At 36.7% G+C, this 20,500-nt stretch overlaps 1 protein-coding gene across 24 annotated transcripts in view; it reads left to right on the top strand.

Annotated features, from left to right (window-relative positions):
• The window catches only part of DMD (dystrophin), a 2,611,869-nt gene that overhangs the window by 2,206,861 nt on the left and 384,508 nt on the right, over positions 1-20,500 (top strand). For all 24 annotated transcript variants that reach the window (XM_021079543.2, XM_085006422.1, XM_085006420.1 and 21 more), the window contains 1 exon segment: positions 11,204-11,376. In XM_021079543.2, the coding sequence (XP_020935202.1) occupies positions 11,204-11,376 (173 nt within the window).

Here is a 20,500-nt window from a genome sequence, read left to right as displayed (position 1 = left end):
AACATCACAATCCAATTTTATAGGATTTCCATCCCACAGCCCCAGCACATTCCCCCATCCCCAAAACTGTCTCTTCCGGAGACCATAAGTTTTTCAAAGTCTGTGAGTCAGTATCTGTTCTGCAAAGAAGTTCATTGTGTCCTTTTAGCAGATTCCACATGTCGGTGGTAGCATTTAATGTTGGTGTCTCATTGACTGACCTCACATAGCATGGTAATTTCTAGGTCCATCCATGTTGCTAAGTATTTTGCCAGTATTTTGTTCCTTTTAATGGCTGAGTGATATTCCATTGTGTATATGTACCACATCTTCTTTAGCCACTCCTCTCTCGATGGACATGTAGGTGGCTTCCATGTCTTGGCTATTGAAAATAGTGCTGCAATGAACATCGGAGTACATGTGTCTTTGCACGTCGTGGTTTTCTCTGGGTAGATGCTCAGGAGTGGGATTGCTGGATCAAATGGTAGTTCTATTTTGAGTTTTCTGAGGCATCTCCATACTGCTTTCCACAGTGGTTGCACCAATTGACAATCCCACCAACAGTGTAACAGGGTTCCTTTTTCTCCACAGCCTCTCCAGCATTTATTGTTTGTAGATTTTTTTTGATGATGGCCATTCTGGCCAGAGTAAGGTGGTACCTCAGTGTGGTTTTGATTTGCATGTCTCTAACAATGAGTGATGTTGAACATCTTTGCATGTGTTTTTTGGCCATCTGTATGTCTTCTTTGGAGAACTGTCTGTTTAGATCTTCTGCCCATTTTTGGATGGGGTTGTTTGATTTTCTGGCATTGAGCTGCAGAAGGTGTTTCTAAATTTTGGAGATGACTCCCTTGTCAGTTGAATCACTTGCAAAGATCTTCTCCCATTCTGTGGGTTGTCTTTTCGTTTTGTTTAGGGTTTCCTTTGCTGAGCAGACACCTTTAAGTTCAATTAAGTCCCATTTGTTTATTTTTGTTTTTACTGTCATTACTCTAAGAGGTGGGTCTGAGAAGATGTTGCTCTTGTTTATGTCAGAGAGTGTTTGGCCTATGTTTCCTCTTAAGAGTTTGATAGTGTTTGGTCTTATATCTAGGTCTTTAGTCCATTTGGAGTTTATTTTGGGGTATGGTGTTAGGGAGTGTTCTAATTTCATTCTTTTCCATGTGGCTGTCCAGTTTTCCCAGCACCACTTATTGAACAAGCCGTCTTTTCTCCATTGTATATTCTTGCCTCCTTTGTCATAGATTAGTTGGCTGTAGGTGCGTGGGTTTAATTCTGGGCTTTCTGTCCTGTTCCACGGATCTAAATTTCTATCTTTGTGCCAGTACCATGTGGTTTTGATGACTGTTGCTTTGTAGTATAGTGTGAAGTCAGGGTGCCAGATTCCTCCAGCTCCATTTTTCTTTTTCAGGATGTCTTTGGCTATTCTGGGTCTTTTGTGCTTCCACACAAACTTTAAAATATTTTGTTTGAGTTCTGTGAAAACTGTCCTTGGTATTTTGATAGGGATTGCATTGAATCTGTAGATTGCCTTGGGTAGTATAGTCATTTTGATAATATTAATTCTTCCAGGCCACGAGCATGGTATATCTTTCCATCTATTTGTGTCATTTTGATCTCTTTCATCAGGATCTTATAGTTTTCAGAGTACAGGTCTTTTGTCTCTTTGGGTAGGTTTACTCCTAGGCGCTTTATTCTTTTGGATATGATGGTAAACAGGATTTCTTCCCTAATTTCTTTTTCTGCACTATCATTGTTAGTGTATAGATGCAGTTGATTTCAGTGTATTAATTTTGTATCCTGTGACTTTGCCAAATTCATGGATGAGCTCTCACAGTTTTCTGGTAGAGTCTTTAGGATTCTCTAGGTATAGTATCATGTCATTTGCAAATAGTGATAGTTTTACTTCTTCCTTTCCACTTTGGATTCCTTTTGTGTCTTTTACTTCTCTGATTGCTGTGGCTAGGACTTCCAAAACTATGTTGCAGAGTAACATAGAGTGGACATCCTTGTCTTGATCCTGATCTCAGCAGGAATTCTTTCCATTTTTCACCATTGAGAATGATGTTTGCTGTGGGTTTGTCATATATGGCCTTTATTATGTTGAGGTAGGTTCCTGCTATGCCCACTTTCTGAAGGGTTTTTCTCAGAAATGGGTGTTCCTTTTGTCAAAGGCTTTTTTCTCACATTATCACAATCATTTTAAGGCATAACATGGCAATAGAACACAAAACTGACTTTTTCCCCAGTTTTCACCATATCGGTAAAAGACACTGCCATCTATCTGTTGTTCAAGTTAAGAATTTGAAGTTATTAAGATATCCCTTTCCTTTACTCTCATCATCTAATCCCTAAATATTTGTAAGATATCCAACATCCAAATGATATCTCACCTCATTCCACTTATCTCCTTCTGCAGTCACGCTAGTTCAGACCACTATCATCTCATGCCTAGATTAGAGGCCCTGGCCTCTAAGTGGTCTTTTTGTTTTCTCTCCTGATGTCTTTAATCTCAAAATAGTAAAGTAGCTATTTATTTAAAGCCTAATCATATCATATCATGGCCCTGCCTTTTTTTTTTTTTTTTTTTTTTTTGGCTGCAGCCATGCAGGGGCTTAATGTCTCAGTTTCCAGACCAGGGATTGTACCTGGGCTTCAGTGGTGAAAGTGCTGAGTACTAACCACTAGACAAACAGGAAACTCCCATCACTACCCTGCTGAAAAGCTTCTATTGTTTTCCACTGCCCTTGAAAAAGAATTCAGTCTTCTTACTATGAGACTTCAAGGCCACACATTATCTGAAGGCTCTCTTACTTCATCTCTAAGCACATTTCTCTCTCAGTAAGTTCTAGCCAAGATCTTTCCTGTCACAGGGTTGATGCAAAAGTCCCACCTTTTATTTGGGTAGAATTCCGTGCCCACGAGTTTTCCTGTAACTGGTATCCTCTCATCTTTCAAGTCTCAGCTGATGCTGAACCTTCTCACATAGGATTTCCTTGACCACCGTAAGCAGAGAGCATGCTGTCATCACCACATGCAGACCATTGTTCTCACCACAGCCCCCCCCCCTCCATTTGTTACTTTCAGGGTGTTTTCTTATTTTATTGAACATTTATTTGTCTGTTTACTATATTTCTTTCCTGTTTATCCTATTTCTCTCTCTCTTTTTATCCTTTTACACTGTTAATATAAAAAAAGAAAAACAGTGGTCGGGTTTTTTTTTTTTTTTTACCACTGTAAACCTGGGTATTAATATATTACATATTAGTAGGGGGAAGAGAGGAAAAAAAGAAGGGAAGGAAGGAGGAAGGGAAGGAGGGATGAGGAAGGAATTAACTACAGGCCTGGTGCTGCACCCTTCTTATATTATATGTATTCCCACAGCCCCTAGTAAAATTGCGGACTTAAAGTAGGCACCCAATGCATGTTTGCATGATGAATAAGTATGCAGACTATTTTTGCACTGTGACAAAATAAAAGGAAACTGGAGAAAACAAGATGCACAAAAGAAAAGATCCGTCCCATCTTACTTCCAACCTAGTCTAGCTGAAATGAACCCTTCAATTATAAAAAGTAATTTTAAGAATAGAGTAAACCAGAGGCTCAGACAAGGAGAGAAAGCCTCACTGGAGTTTGGGATTGCTTAAGGCAGGCTGGCAAATGGAATTTTGCTCTGTTTCCTCTGGGGTAATCCACCCTAGGCCAGGCATTTTTAAAGATGAGATTTTGAAATAAAGCTTTATACCCGGGAATGGACTGAGGCAGGAGAACATATCCCTTCTCTCCACTGGTCTAGTGCTTAAGTGTGAGAATTTTTGAACAAGATATGAAAGCAAAGACAACAAAACCCTGTAGGATAATAGTCTCTGAGGACCTTAATAACAGCCATTTTTAAAGCAATGCCTGTGAACCCCTAAATCCAGAGCTGCTCGTTTAAGATGCATTGCAATGCAGTGGACCTGAAAACACAGTCCTTATCTACCTGGAGCAACCAGGCTCCAAGCCAAACAGCAGTCTTCAAATTAACTCTTGTTTCTCTCAGTATGACAACTCTGCTGCTTTTAAAAGCATTGCAGCGGCCACATATAGAAGAGAAAAGGAGAGTCACACCCACTGTGAACCTGTATCCAACTGCATTTCCTGTGCAAATTAGGAACCTCTGGCAGTTAGATTAGAGTCCTTATAAGGTCAAGATTGTGGATCTAATTCCTTTAATGGGTGCTTCTCAAAAAATCCATTAGGAAGGATAATTCTGTTTTGTTTTGCTAGTTTTAATTTCCAATCCATACCAGACTGATACTTTTGTAACATGCCATAAAAATACACTACTTTTAAAAATTACAAAAACCAGACATGCACAATGCAAGCCGATGCTTTTTATTTTTAGATTGCTATAAATGTTTCTAAAGATTTACTCTCAATTTCTGTTCTCATAATGGAATGTGTGTGTGTCTGTGTGGCTGTGTGTCTGTATACTCCAAAACCTCAAGCATTTACAGCCCATGTTTAACAGGTCACTTTGGTTAACCAAGCTAAGAGGGTTTTACTTTGGCATGTTTATTTTTGTTTTATTTAACATCTCTGAAGCATCAACACATTTTCAGAATAACTTTGTTGGAGAAAGTCATTTAAAGAGTTTTATATACACTGCTTTCTTCTTAAAAAGAGGCTTACTGAACATAAGTCTACTTTTTTCTGGCTCATTCAAAATCATTATCACTACCATTAATTATTTTGCTTTGCTTTAAAGTTAGGTGATGCCTTCAAGGGCTAATACTATTTGTATGGCTCTCAGTTTCCACACTTTGTGACCCTGGTCACCTCTGAGTGCCTGCAGCTCCTTTTCTACCTTTCTGCTTCTCTGTAAGGTGCCACTTCTTGCTACTCTCAGTTTAGCCCTAAAGGATAACTTCTCTTCTACTATGGATCTTCTGTTTCTGACCTTTTAAGTTCTTAGAAATCAGATCTCACTTTATTTTCCCTATCAAGCTTATTTGAATTAGGTAAAACTTAGCAGTAAAGAATAACTAATGACCTTATCATTATTCACATACTAATTGTTTTCAGAAAGATTAGAGATGGTGTGTCTATAATGAATTTCGGAGGGGAATTTGGTCACTTATTCTTCCTCCATCTTTTCATTTGTTTTGTTCTATTGCTTACTTTTCAGTGATAGTGAAGATAAAGAGGTTATCGTTTTTCTGAGTTCTTTTTTAGAGGCGAATAATTCCATACACATGAGAAAGAAATTATGTGGAATCTATCATCCAGGATATTTTTGAATGATATCATAAGCATTTGTTTGAATATTAAAAAGAAGAATGTAGCAGTAATTAATTCTTGGTATCTTCCTTCTTTGTTTTTCTTCTAATCAAACTTTTATAACTTTTCATATTCTTCCCTATTGTTTTATTGCTTATATTCATCACAGATCATTCCACTCATTGAATGAGATAGTACAAATTTCATACTCGGTATTCTTGTCCATGTCCTTTTCTTTGTAAACTTTTATTTTTACTGGCTTCCTGAAAGATCTTTATCCTACTTAGTTTAAGGACTTCAACTGTGTCCTACCTGTTTCTTTCTGATACTCATCATCAATTCCGATCAGGCTGTGCAATGCATTGTCCCCACTAATAATCCAAACTCCTTCCCTATGTGTCTGCCATTTCCATGCTCGTCTCTCTTTTTTTTCCCCCCGCTGTTTAGGGCTGCACCCACATCATATGGAAGTTTCCAGGCTAGGGGTCAAATCAGAGCTGCAGCTGCTGGCCTATGCCACCCCACAGAAACTTGGCATCCGAGCCACATCTGCAACCTACACCACGGCTTACAACAATGCCATATCGTTAATCCACTGAGCAAGGCCAGGGATCGAACCCACATCCTCATGGATACTATTCGTGTTTGTTATCACTGAGCCACAACAAGAACGCCTCCATGCTCTTCTTTTCACTTGGAATACCCTCTGTCCTTCACCTCTCTCAATCCTACCCATCCTTCAATGCCCAAACCAGGTTCCGTGACTTTATAAAGTCTATTTCTGTCACTTGGTTTCCACATTGATTCTCTCATAATAGAAACCCTTACATGAGCTATTACTTATTAAAGACTTACTGTGTTCTGGATGACGTTCAAAGTATTTTACAAAAATTATTCCATGTAATATTCAAAACAACCCAGCAGGTAGGTATTATTATTTAATATTTAGTGAAGCCAAGAGAGTAAAGAGTTTTTAAACTTAGGCAGCTAATCAGAGAAAGAGGAGGAAGAGATTCAAATTGTATCAGTTTAACTGCTCTTTCCCATTAGTTTTCCCTGGTGGCTGAGAAAGTGGACTTAGGGCAGAAGTAAGCTAGACTCTTGGGAAAGAAGGAATTGTGAGATTTGAAAAGAAGCTTTCGAGGAAACATAATACACCCTACTCCTAAGACTACTCCACTATAAGGATATTGCTTGCCTCATATCTGAACTTTCTTTGTATTCAGAGTTGACATTTGCTCTATAATTATATATAACTTTAGGTTATATGTTTCTTTCTGAAGGGAGGGGCCACAAATCATTTTACCATTTATAGCCATTTTCTCAGTGATTTTATGTTCCTTCCTATTGTATTGTATTTCTCTGTCCATTTCTCTCTGATATATTTGTCTCCATATTAATAACACCATAAACTCTTTGAGTACTTAAAACAATGTTAGTCTGCCTTGTCTCATGGTGCTGCTAAATTTGCTGAAATTTAGGCAAGAGTATTATTGATAGGAAAAATTAATAGGAAATGTTTTTTAATTAATAGGAAAAAAAACTCAGGAGTAATATAGCCTAATAAATAAGTGCACAGTACCTGGAGTCTGACAGCCTGGGTTTGAAATCTGGCTGCATGATTTATTTGTTGTGTGACCTTGCACATTTTTTATTTTGTTTTGTTTTCTTTTTCCTCTTTATGGCCACAGCTGCAGCATATGGAAGCTTCCTGGCTAGAGGTTGAAAGGGAACTGGAGCTTCAGGCCTACACCACAGTCGCAGCAACATGGGATCCAAGTTGCATCTTTGATCTACACCGCACCTTGTGGCAATGATGGATCCTAACCCACTGAATGAGGCCAGGGATCAAACCTGCGTCCTCACTATGTTGTGTTCTTAACCCACTGAGGCACAACAGGAACTCCAGACCTTGCACATATTTTATGGAATCTCTCTATAATTTCATTCTCTTATGTGTAAAGTGAGGATAAAAAACTAAACAATGTCTACCCTAAAGAGTTACTGAGAGGAGTAAATGAGCTCATGTATATACAGTGCTTTGGACAGTGCCTGCTCTGTAGTAAGTTTTATATATGTTGTAGTTGTTGCTGCTACTGCTGTTGCTTCTATTGTTATGTAACAAGTACTTTTATTCCCCTATTTATTATCTTTCCTAAAGAATACAGCCACAAAAAGAAGAGAAAAATTACTTTGAACATAGCAACTAAGGCTTGATCTTTTCTAGTTAAGTCAGAGGTGAACTAAAACTACCTAAAAGTTTGTGTGAAAATTACTTTTTGTCCATATTGGCTCTCTTCTGAGAACTCCACTTGATTCTCCGTTCCAACCTACTGCTTTTCTGGGGCCCTCTGAGTCTAAGGTTACTCTTAAGATAAATACTATTCTGGTAATTTTATGCAAATGTGAATGTGTTCCTTCCTCCCTGTCTTGTCAATACTCCCTCCCCATGTAGGACTTGTGCTGCGTACTGTACTGAAAAACCTCCACTATAGTCTGCCAACTTCCTCTAGAAAGCCTTATGTTCCTCACTGATACTTTGCTCCATTTTAGAGAAAACTACCTGAGTCCTATAGCTGACAGACTGCCTACCAGCCCGCCATCCCAAAGGAACATGGCCAAGTTATGTTTATGCTGATATGTCAGGTCATTATTTAACACAGTGCTCACATGGCTCATTTAGATAAAGGAATGGATTGCTGGTGGGAGAATTTCTGTTCTGGAAGCAGGGATATTTTGTAGTGAGGAGACCTTTTCAGTGCAAACATTTTTTGCTCACAAGTGGTCCCGAATGGCCAATTGCAAAATGAAAAGTGAAAAGGGTAGCCAGGATTCCATTTTTCATTTTGATCAAATCAATCCATTTGGGTGAATTTTAATCAAAATCAGTAATGCCATCTTTCCATGTGCTTTTACCTAAATAGTTGTTTTTTCCCCCTTGTTAGTAGTAGCCTTGTTCAGTCTCAGTAACTACTGTCTGTTATAGCCAATGCTTATAGAAAATGGTGTATGGAGGTAGCCTGAGATCACCTAGAATCAAAAGGACTGGATCCATTGCCCACATTTAACACTTTTGGCAAGTCAGTTAAACATCTCTGAGCCTCGGCGCTCTCATCTATAAAACAGAGAAAATATTATGTGTGTCATAGACCAAGGAGTAGGAGTAACTAACACAATACATTTCTAAGTGCTTTGAGAACTCTAAAGCCCTTTATTATAAATGTATCATCTGTTGTAAACCATCACCATGAACTACAGAAATAACACTGAGTTGAGTTACCTTTCCCTGCCAATACTAAGACTTCACTTCAACCACTTCTGAATATTAAAGGGGAGACATTTTAATCCCAGTATCCAGGAGGTTTGGCAGAAAATTCTCAGTATGTAGTTGATAATATGAATGAGTTAAATAAAAAGTACATATTAGGAGTTTCCTCGTACTGTAGCTCTGGTCACAGCTGTGACCCGGGTTCAATCCCTACCCCAGGAACTTTCGCACACTGTGGGTGCAGCCAAAAAATAAAAAATATATATACAGCTAGATTTTAGGAAAAGTAAAGACGTAACTGTGTCTTGCATTCCTCTTACATTTCTCACAGTGCTCAGGCTAAACAAATAATTGCTTCTCAACAAATACTGGTCTGTAAATTTCATATTCATTTCTTTCTTGATGATACAACAACAATGCTTAAATGCAGTGTAGTGTAAATCACAGAGGTGAAAATTAGCAAATTCATGAATCACCATCCTGTTTATGCTTAGGAAGATCTCTCATTTATTCAACAACGTATTGATGACTTCATGATATGCATAATCTCAAGGAACTACTGATTGAGCCGAGTCTCTGCAATAAAGAAAGACATAAAAATTCAAATATACTATAATTTATATGCATGGTAATGTAGAAAGCTGATTGTATTAGTCAAAATATCTTATCTTGTTGAACAACAAAACGTTTGGTCTTAATTACTTAAGTGTGTACTCTGAGACAAAGTTTTAACTAGCAAACAAGTCAAATATGACAAGAAAAGTAAAAGTAAAAGAAGTGGGGGGGAATTATCTCAATAATTTGAATCTGTTTCATTTTTAATCTTCAATTATTTGGAGATATTAACCTGACTTCTCTCTTTTAAAGAAAGGGAGTATTCAGCAGGATATAGTTTTTCCATGGAAGTATACAAACATAAATTGGATGTATATTCAATCAAGCTGCATTCAATGAGAAGCCCAGTACTAGTTTTCTACTATATCAGCTGCTTTGCAAATCAGGCTGTTGCCTTATTAAACAAGACTGTTTTTGATGTGATAAAGATACGTGTTTCTTGATCCGTTCTAGTATTTCTATTCTTTTGACTTCAGAGGTGATTTATCCACATTCCCCTCCTGTCCTCCAGTCAAAGGGAATGAGACAGAATTCTCTCTAGAGTCCATCAGTGATACTTTGGTTGCCAAAAATAGTGACAGGAGACATTCATCGTCCATCTACCTCACGTCTGCAACATTCAAACTCCTGCATTTAAGGGGCTGTGGCGGAAAACACAGGCCAGTTCTTCAGGCTAACATGTTATTGCTGCCACTTTTCCTTTCTTACTTTAGAAGAGTAATTTAATTCAATTTCAGAGAGAGAGAGAGAGGAGAAAAAAACTTTTCTAGTTACACAGATCAATCCAATTGTTCAGAGCTTCAGAATGAATTTTTAAACTTGTTGAACAGAAGCATACAAATCTCTAAAAGCAAGTCAGATAATGTACAAAGCCTCCATTCATTGTGTAGGCAGAAAGGAATGCTGGTACCCGGCAGCTCTCTAAGGAATGTTCCTTTGGCTTTGACCGTTCTGCTGGGAACAAGGAGGGAAACACATATATAAGATGAATTTATAATGTCTCTGGCTTACAATGGTCAAATGATAAGAAAAGTTGGCTGTTTAATATAAACTGTCAGTTGCATATTCCAGGCCTCCTCTCTTTGACGTCCCTCCCACATCCACAGGCCTGGCTACCGTTTCTTGAGGAGTACAAAGTAGCTGTTTATTATTATTGACTGGTGAGGCCTGTGCTCTCAAATTCATTTCTGTCAACAGAATGTAAGCAAAGTTGGCATTTTAAAGCTGGGCTCTTTCAGTCGCTGGGTTTTCTCAGGATTGCTATGCAACAGGATCAGTGCTGTAGTCCCCGGTTCAAGCTGAAAATGTTACACAGGAAGACATACCATGTAAAGGTCAGATTCTTCTACTATGATAATTTTCTTGATCTGTGTATATACAAATGATGTTGAATGCATCACTTCTTAAAACTCTTGTCAGGGTCTTATGGACTTTCCACCTGTCGAGCCTAAAAATGTGATGGTATTTTAAATGGGAAATCTTACAAATAAATGTATGATGCTGTAATAAATGCATGCTGCTGTTTTACCAATGTGAACTTGATTTGTATTGTCAAAAAGATTCTCTTTATGATAGAATCTCATTAATGTGCTAGTGCTATGGACCAAGTACAACCTTTTTTATTAGTCTCTCCATGCTTTTGTGGTCAAAGTCAATTCTATAGATTACTATATGCTTGGGAAATATAACTTGACCTATAGCATAATGAAATGATTGGCACTGGGGTGCACTTTATCATGGAGTTTTTATTTCATATCACTTCCATAAAACAATGTATTTTGTCCATGGACTAAAATACATAAGTTATGAAATTTGTAAAGTTATAAATATATTACTTTCCAATTCATAATCTCAAGGAATAAATTTTTTATACCTAGCAAGATGCCCGTTTTCAGTCTCCATAAAAACAGAGATAATACACCAAGAAACGTGTGTTGGAAGTATATCTTCTTATTAGTTGAACCAATTAAAATGCCTTTTGAACCAATAACCTATTTTTTGTAGTTTGTCAAATTCAGTCACAGCTGGTCTCTTTGGTTTGGTAATTCTGCATGTATGCTTTTCCCTGATGCCCTGCAGGACCTCCAAGGAGAAATCGAGGCTCACACAGATATCTATCACAACCTAGATGAAAATGGCCAAAAAATCCTGAGATCCCTGGAAGGTTCCGATGATGCCATCCTGTTACAAAGACGTTTGGATAATATGAACTTCAAGTGGAGTGAGCTGAGGAAAAAGTCTCTCAACATTAGGTAAGAAAAGACAGGAACAAAAAAAAGACCACAAAAGAATTAAAATGGCAATGTTTTGCTCAGATTCCTAGCCCAAGAAGCTAATATTTCATATGTTCATGTAAATCCCCCAATTTCAGAATGATTTATTTCATTTTGAATAAATGAATCATTTATTTGCCTGGTATGGAGATGATCCTTGAGGGTTCAAATTAGATCAGAATGGTGATGTTTTCTAACCACAGGAGAGATGCACATTAAGACATTAGAGTGAATTTAAATGAGGAGCACAGCTATCCTAATTTCATAGAGTTCTCTCTTGGTTTATCACAGGGTTATTCAAAAAATGATAAAACTACCACGTTTATCATGGAATTCTTTCTTTGGCATTCTTCTACATGCATAACTGAGGACATTCTTCAAATATCATTACACGTTATAATCAACAGACTGAAGGTGACCTCTCCATCACTCCCACAGCTAAGGAGAGACATAGCAACTTCTTGCCTTTTACTTCCTCTCACACTGTGTTACTACATCCTCTGTAAACTAAGCCTTTAGCTGTTCTATACTTATCTGCTTTGTACTTTGTCCCTTTCTGTGTATCAACATTATATTTAGAAGTGAATGAATGCACCTCAGCATTGTTGTAAGAAAGTACAGCATCACTGTACCCATTTGCCAATAGTTCAGTGAAGGCGCAAAGAGCAGAGAAAGTAAGTGAAATGCCCGAAGTCACCTAAGTGACGGAGGAAGTATGTGGAGTGGAAGTCAGGCTACCTGCTTTCTCATCAGTTGCTTTTTCTAATTCACGTCTCTTTATAAAAATATTTTGTTTTCTTCCATGTCTAGAGGAGGAGTGGTAGCAGAAGGAGGTGGAAGAGGATGAGTGGCCTTGTAACAGTTAAGTGGGAATGCTCTCAACATGGGGAATAGTTATGACTTTTAGGTCATCCAATTACACAGAGGAGATTATTTTTCTTCTCTATACTTCTTCTAAATTGTCCCCAATTTGGACATAGAGTATCTTTTCTTCCATAGTGAGGGGGAAAACACAACTGAAATTTATTCATTTGAAATCACTCTTGTAAAACTATGCACTCAATGTGACATAATGATGATAGCAACTAACCCTTACATAGTGCATCACATACTGTGCAATGTCACAAGCACTTTATATTTGTCAACATATTTAATGCTTTCAGCAGCCCTAAGAGATAAATTTTATTATTATGCTCTCTTTACACTTGAAGAAAGTAAGGCACAGAGAGGCTAAATAACTTTCCCAAGGTCACTTAGCTAGTGACAGATCTGTGATCTGAACACAGGGGTTCTGGCTCCAGAATCTGAGCTTTGAACTGTCATATTATAGCGAAGTATAAAGGAAGGAGGAGAGGGTAAGATTCACCTGACGTTTACATCTAAACATGTAGTAGTGAATGGATGAAACAGAAAAGCAGATTTCTGGGAGGAGGAAAGGCTCTATCTTTATTTCTGTGGTTTCCCCTTCCCCAAGTTTGTACCCCAGCTTCCAAGGCACTCATTTTTCTCCCTCTCTTTGGTTATGAATTTTGTATTGATATATTGATGATGAGCTGTGGGCAACAGTGGGTTGATGGCATTTTCAAAGATAGGGAGGCTGCGTTCATTTTCTACAGCTTAAACTCTTAGAGAGGTCAGTATATGTAACGACAGAGGCCACTTTCTTAACATCTGTCATTAAAAAGGAATGAAACTTGTGAGATTGAAAAGATAGTGGTAGACAAAGAAAAGGAAGTTCTTTTTTGTGGAAGGGAAAAAGAAAGGTGCTGTAATTGATCTGAACATCACTCAGTGCCTTTTCTCTCCTTCATGTGAATTTGATGAAATAAAAGGAGAATTGAAAGTGGCAAACAGCATGTCAGCCAAAATATGGGCTCTTCATTCTCAGCAATTTCCCATATGCCAGCTACTGCAGTTTAATTCTTGCTGTCATTAATCAAGTTGAAAACAGTTACCTTAATTCATCTAAGGTACTGCAAATTCTTGAACTTAAATACACAGGTCATTGGTTTTGGCTTTTAAATAGACCTCTCTAATAATACTGAATGTGTTATAAACACTCACTTACAAAAAGCAAAGAAATAATTCCTCACATCAAAGCAGTTTAGTTTATTTCCTGACACTTGGTTGAAATAAGGCTATCAGTCACTCCATACTCAATGGCAGGGTTCTGTTGAGAGAAGCATAGTAGAAGCAGTAATTTGAAATGGCTATAAAATAGGAGAGATGAACATGGGAAAAGTTAGATACAGAGCTAGTACTGACACATAAGCTTGTGTTGCTAATCTAGTCATTTCCTTCGTCGGCATTATTTTATAGTGAAAAGTCACCACGATTTTAAAAATCTTCCAAAGACACTCTGGAAAACCAGCACCATGTTTCTCCAAACTATAACATATAATACCAAAAAAAAATTTTTTTTAAAGTTGTTCATTGTGGCATAAGAGATTCTGAAGCCATTTTTATATTTCAAAATATTAGTGCTTAATTTCACAGGTTTCCATTTTTTAGGCGGGTCGTGCCCATGGCATGCAAAAGTTCTTGGAGCCAAGAACTTGCCCAAGCCACAGCAATGACAATACCATGTCCTTAACTGCTAGGCCACCAAGGAACTCCCATAGGTGTCTATTTTTAATGAAAAAAAATTGAGTTTGAACCATAATTATTTTGAAGTTTCCCGTTGCATTCCATTGACTTATAAAAGCTATCATTGTGCTTCCAGATCCAAGTCCATGTTACATCCTTTTCCCTCCACTTATTTTCCTTCCACCATGTCTTTTCCTGTGATTGTGATTCTTATTTCAGTCTTCATCATGAAATTCCATATTGATAGGTTTGTCTCTTTTTTTTACATGTTGAGACCATCCATTATATATTTACAAAAGTATTCTTCCTTAGACATTCTATCACATTATTCCTTTGGTCAATAACTTTAATCTTTGTATTTCTGTAGTATCCATTGTGACTTCCCCTTTTTCATTTCTTATTTTTTTTATTTGTTTTTTTTTCTCTTTTTCTTTGTGAATATAGCCAGAGGTTTGTCAGTTTTATTTACCTTTTCAAAGAACCAGCTCTTGGTTTTATTGATTTTTTCTATTTTTTTTTTAATCTCAAGGGGGAGGGGGAGGGAGTGGGATGGATTGGGAGCTTGGGGTTAATAGATGCAGACTATTGCCTTTGAAATGGATTAGCAATGAGATCCTGCTGTGTAGCACTGGGAATTATGTCTAGTCACTTATGATGGAGCATGATAATGTGAGAAAATAGAATGTATACATGTATATGTAACTGGGTCACCATGCTGTACAGTAGAAAAAAAAATAATGTATTGGGGAAATAAAAAATAAATTAAAAAAATTTTAAATTAGAAGAAAACTTTAATCTTATTGGTGCCCATATTTCATTCAGTAATTTATTTGTTCATTCAACAAATATTTCCTGAATGTTTAATATGTACTAGACACTCTTCCAGGCACTGAGGATACAACATTGAACAAAGCAGTCAAAAATCATTGCTTTCGTGAAGCTTATATTTAGTTACTAGAATTTAGTGAACCTTCCACTCTCTACCAACTATGCCTAAGAACCTGCTAACTCCTTCTCTTCCCTCTTCTTCCTCTGCCTCTCAGTTCCTTCCTCACCAAGAAGCCCAATATGGATTCTCTGAGTCTAACTCCTTTCCTGCTCTTCAACAATTTTCTCTCTGCAGCATATGAGCATATACATTTGTTGGTTCACACACTTGGAACACAACCTCTCCTCTCATCCTCCAAATTTTGACTCACATTCCATAAGCAAGATTTCCCTTTCTGACTTCCTTTACCAGGTCTTCCCTGTACTGCTCTCATTTATACTTGATGCAAGTGCCTTTAAGTATTTTTGAGTTGGTTCATAGAGCTATGCTTGCTGCCTTCAATTAAATTAGATAAATACCAAAACTCCAAGCTTTAGATATATCAGTAAGGTGGAGTAGGAAGGGCATTTGATCAGCAATTGGACAACCTAGTTTCTCCTCTGGCTCTGTTACTACCTAATATTTAATCTTGATCAATTCACTTACCTGCTTCAGACTTCAGTGTTCTCCCTCACTGAAATTAGGAAGTTTGACCAGATACATAGTGGTCTCTTTGAGTTCCCTTGCAATTCTATAGTTCTTGTATCTTTAAGTCTGCAATTACTCTTTACAAACCTAGGCTAATTATTGAACTTTTCTATTTTGTTTTTCTTATATTTAAAAGAGCTTACTGAGTTCAAAGATATGGTATAAGAGAAAACAAATGCAATGTCTTTGAAAGAAAAGAATAATTGAAATTGTATCTTATCATTTAGTTCAAGGAAAGTATACACCATCTGTTCCATATATATTATCACATCACATTTTATCCAAGAGGTATAAGAAGTGAATACTCAGTGATAACTGAGTGCCATCAAACAAAATATTAAATGCTTTATGTGGGAGAAAAATAAAGTGAAAATTTTCTACTTACATGTGCACACACACACACACACACACACACAGAGTCGCTGATGACATTACCCAACATCAGATGGTGATTAGTCAAAGAAACTTTCTTATTCTAAAATTTTCATATCTACAAACCTTGAATTTTTTATTTTAAAAATATGAACAATTTGAGAAGTGATCAAGTGAATTTTTTAACATGAGAAATATGTATGAAGACTTCACTTTAATATGCATCAGATTATATTTTTCAGATTATTGTATATATTATTAACTATGAGAATCACACATTATAGCCACATAATTCAGCAAAATGTACTTTCTTTGAGATTTTTATATTTGGAGGAAAAACCTAGAAATGTTCTATAAAATATAATCCTTTTTATGACATTTTGAACATTAATTTGAGAGGTGAGGACACCAACATTATACAATCCACAGCAGCAATAAATCTCTTAAAAAGTACTCAGTAGTAGAAATTAGAATAGAGATTTTGCTCTAATGGAGAACAAAGAAAGAGCAGAAGAAAGCAATATTCTACCTTTGAGAGAAATATGCAACTCAGACTTTGAGTGTCTCTGACCTTCTTTCTCTTACTTTTGGTATGTTAATTATATTTGAAAGTTGGAGTTCATGGCCCATCTGGGTGAAAAAAAAATGTTTACTTCTCTTTGGGTTTAATTCCCTTTATTTAAAGGCCTTTAGCTTTATTTCTGTGGCTCCTTATTATTTCTGCATTCTTACCTTTTCTTTCAGTATGCTTATTAAGCTCATTACACAAGGATACCAAAGATATACAGGGATATATCATTAGTTTTATAAAGGAAGTCAAAGTGAAAAATGAATTCAATATAATACATTCTGTTTTAAGAACAGATGCCTTTCAGAGTAAAGTTTTATTAAGGATTTCAAAGTAGGCATTGACCAAATCACACTTGAAATATCTGTGTCTAGAGAAATAACAATCACTTTAGCAGCCCCTATAATTTTTAAAGTCCTGACACTGAAGAGTTTCTTAAAGATCAAGCTATATATCCCATATATCCCAACACACCTGAAGTTTCTGCATTTTACCCCAACATTATAAATTATGGAAATTATCTGCTTATTAAAGATGGGTACTTGTCTTGTTAAAAGCTAGTAACCCCTAAGCTTTTATCTTCACTAATAGAGATTAATAGAAAAAGGATACAAGCGAAGTATGTTGCTTCAATTTCTTCTTCTATTTCCTGTTGAGTAGTGAGAGGTAATTAGAGTATCTTTGTTAATTAGCAGGAAGCTTTTTTTTGCTCAGGGATGGAAGACATTTGGTGAAAACCATTAAGGTTAAGGATTTCCTCATATAAGGTTTGTAGTTTCTATTTTGTGTGTCTGAATATGATAGTTCAAGTTGTGTGTCTCCAGACTTGTCTTTATACCTTTGTGTCTCAGTCCCCACATTTTCAAAACAAGGGTGTTGAATCCTCTCTAGGACTCCTTTCAGCCCTCACAGCCTATGACAAAATAAGGGGGTGAGGGTGGGGTAGTCATTACAAATACAAAGAAATATTTTCAGGAAAAAACCCAAATACAAACATAAGTTAATCACTTAGAAATATCTGGTATACATACTTGAAAATTAACAGAGCATCTGCATCAAACACATGCATTAGAAATGTGTCTTTAAAACACTTTACAAGCTTAGCATGGCCAGAGAAAAGGTTTCCTGAGCTCAGAGCATTTCATTACATTTAGATCTCCTTCACAATCATGTCACTGACAAATACCGCCTTTGCCCTGTGGAGACCAAGTAATGTTTAGGGGACATAGGAAATACCTTAAGAAATTCTTTCTCATAGAATTGTCCTGGAGCTCACTTGCTGAGTTGTGAAGATTCTTGTTAAAAGTACCTAAATTCTGTATTTGTGAGTCTGTTTCTGTTTTGCATGTACATTCATTTGTATTATTTCTTAGATTCCAAACCTGTGGTTACCAAGGAGGAGTGGGAAGAAGGGAGGGACAAATTAGGGATATGAAATTAACAGATATAAAGTAGCATATATGAAATAGATAAGTAACAAAGATTTATTGTATAGCACAAAAAATGATAGTCATTATCTTGTAATAATTTATAATGGAGTATAATCTGCAAAAATACCAATCCCCATGCTATGTACCTGAAACTAATAAAAAATTGTAAATTAAACTTCATTTGGGGAGAGGGAGTTTTCTGGTGAACTAGTGGTTACGACTCAGCATTTTCACCACTTTGGCCCAACTTAGGAGTCTGTACTTTAAACAAGCTACTCAAATGTTCATTACGCACACTAAAGTTTTAGAACCATGTCTTTAGATTGGATATCTTTGTAAGTATTGTTTTAAATCTGGAGGCTTTATTTGAAGGAGTTTCTCTCCTCGAGCGCCCCCACAGTGCTCTCTGTCTTTTATAAGCACTTTGTTTATTTTTTTAATGTTATAGTTGATTTATAGTGTTATATCGATTTCTGTCATTTTTTTCTCATACTATCTGTCATCATGTTCTATCCCAAGAGTTAGGTATAGTTCCCTGTGCTATACAGTGGGCCCTCATTGCTTATCCATTCTAAAGGTAGTCGTTTGCGTCTACTATTTTTGTCCTCATATCAAATATTTTCTTTCACTCATATACTCTGGCAAGGAAAAGAAAGTCATTTGATATGTGGCTAAGGTGATCAAACATTTGGAAAATTGACCTAACTCCATACCTTAGAGATGACTAAGAAAGGACCCCTGAGCCAGATACCTGAACACTTTTTGGCACTAATGATTCCAGGTCCTTCTGTTCCTCTATTAACTTTCTCAACTGTCCTGTGTCCCTAGCTCTTCACAGCCTCTGTATCTCATGCTAGGTAGTTTCTCTTAGATCCTTTAGAACTGAATTCTTTGTGTCTCAGTGCTCTTTTTTTCTCTCTTAAGGTACGCAAGGGTTTTGCTAATACTTAGCACCATTTAACTTGAAACAGGATTTGTAGAACTGCCTTATGTAAACAAAGCAGCAGTTGGAGGCCTTACTTGAGACAGCCTGCCTTTCAGCATATCAATCCTGCAGGCCTCTCCACCACAGGGATATGTTATTTCTTTTACTGGACAGATGGAAGACAAACATGGGACATCTCCTGGTTATTTTCATCTTTTTTGGGGGGGGGCCACACCTATGGCATGTGGAAGTTCCCAGGCCAGGGATCGAACCTGTGCCACAGCAGTAATCAGAGCCACAGTGGTGAAAATGCCAGATCCTTAACCTGCTGAGCCACCAGGGGGAACTCCCAGACATCTTTATATTCTCCCCTACTTTCCCCTCTCCCTACTTCCCAATGCCAGATTGAGACTGAGACACACTCAGTAAATATTTATTTAATCAGTGTCTCATTTACCATTTGCTGCCTTTCCATGTCTGGACTATGCCTCTCTCTACCTTTCAAAATGTCCTACTTGACAGCCTCTTTTACCCTCAAGGGGACCAAGTTGCAAATTCCAGACACCCTGCAACCAGTAGTCATTACATGTCATTAAAGAGCTAAAATCTTGCATAGGGAATTCTCACTTAGGCTTATCATGGAAGAGTGATAACTGTAAAAGGAGGAGGGAACAGAAGCATAAAAGGACTGACCTCTACACCATATGTAATCTGCACTATTATATTTAATTCATGATATTTATGGTAGTTCATGATTCATTTATTAAATAATAATGCCCTTAGAGTCCTGAGCAATTTAATTTCCCTGATGGAAATGCCTTCATTTTTCTGAATATAATGTTTATATTGCTCGCAATTGAAAGAGAATTCTGACAATTTGGAAAAGTATGAAGATGAAGGAATAAATCCCCTATAAATCTTCCTCTGAGGGATAAACAAGTTGTCGTTGCAGAATTTTTATATGCATAGTCAAGCATGTGCACACAAACACACACACACAAACATTTTACAAAAATAGATTGTATCTATTTTTATAAACTTCTTCCTCACTTAGCAAATGACAGGTGATCTCATCTATATCCATATATTTGCCTATGTCATCAATTAATGTTGTGTAGGATTCATTGGATTTTAAAGTGACATTGTATGAATTCTCCATTATATATGTAACCCATTTCCTAGTATTGAATATTTAAGTTGTTTCCACTTTATATCGATCATAAGTATGCCATAAATAACCATTTTCTACCTATATCTTTGCTTGCTTTCCCAGTTACTTTCTTAGTATAAGTGCCTTGAATTTAAGTCTGTGGGTCACTGTATTTGCACATTTTAAAGACTTGTATATATCATCGAATTATCCTTCTGAAAGTTTGTAATAATTTAATTTTAGCAAATGTTACTATTTGGTAATTTTGTTTGAGTAAGGCCAGCAAGAGAATTGTATTTGAAATGTCAGGCTAAGTTACCAAATGGCAAAGGTAAATGTTCTACCTGGTTGCTTTACATTTCTACATCTGTAGCATTAGACAGTATATTATATTTATGTTCTGGACAGCATTAATTTTGTGATTTAACTGGTGATTTCTGATAAGATGTAAGTAATGCTGTATAATTCTTGATTTACCTAAGGATAGAGCTGTGCTAACATTTCACGATTCTTTGTTTTATGGATGATGATTTATTTTCTTAATTTAGTTTCTCAT

Source organism: Sus scrofa, chromosome X, assembly GCF_054392235.1.
Source record: "Sus scrofa isolate SSC_HxYL_T2T_F1_AM1 chromosome X, Sscrofa_HxYL_maternal_Yorkshire_Landrace_v2.0, whole genome shotgun sequence".
Classification (NCBI taxonomy): domain Eukaryota; kingdom Metazoa; phylum Chordata; class Mammalia; order Artiodactyla; family Suidae; genus Sus; species Sus scrofa.
The sequence above is the reverse complement of the archived record's forward strand: the minus strand, read 5'-3'. Positions and strand labels throughout refer to the sequence as shown.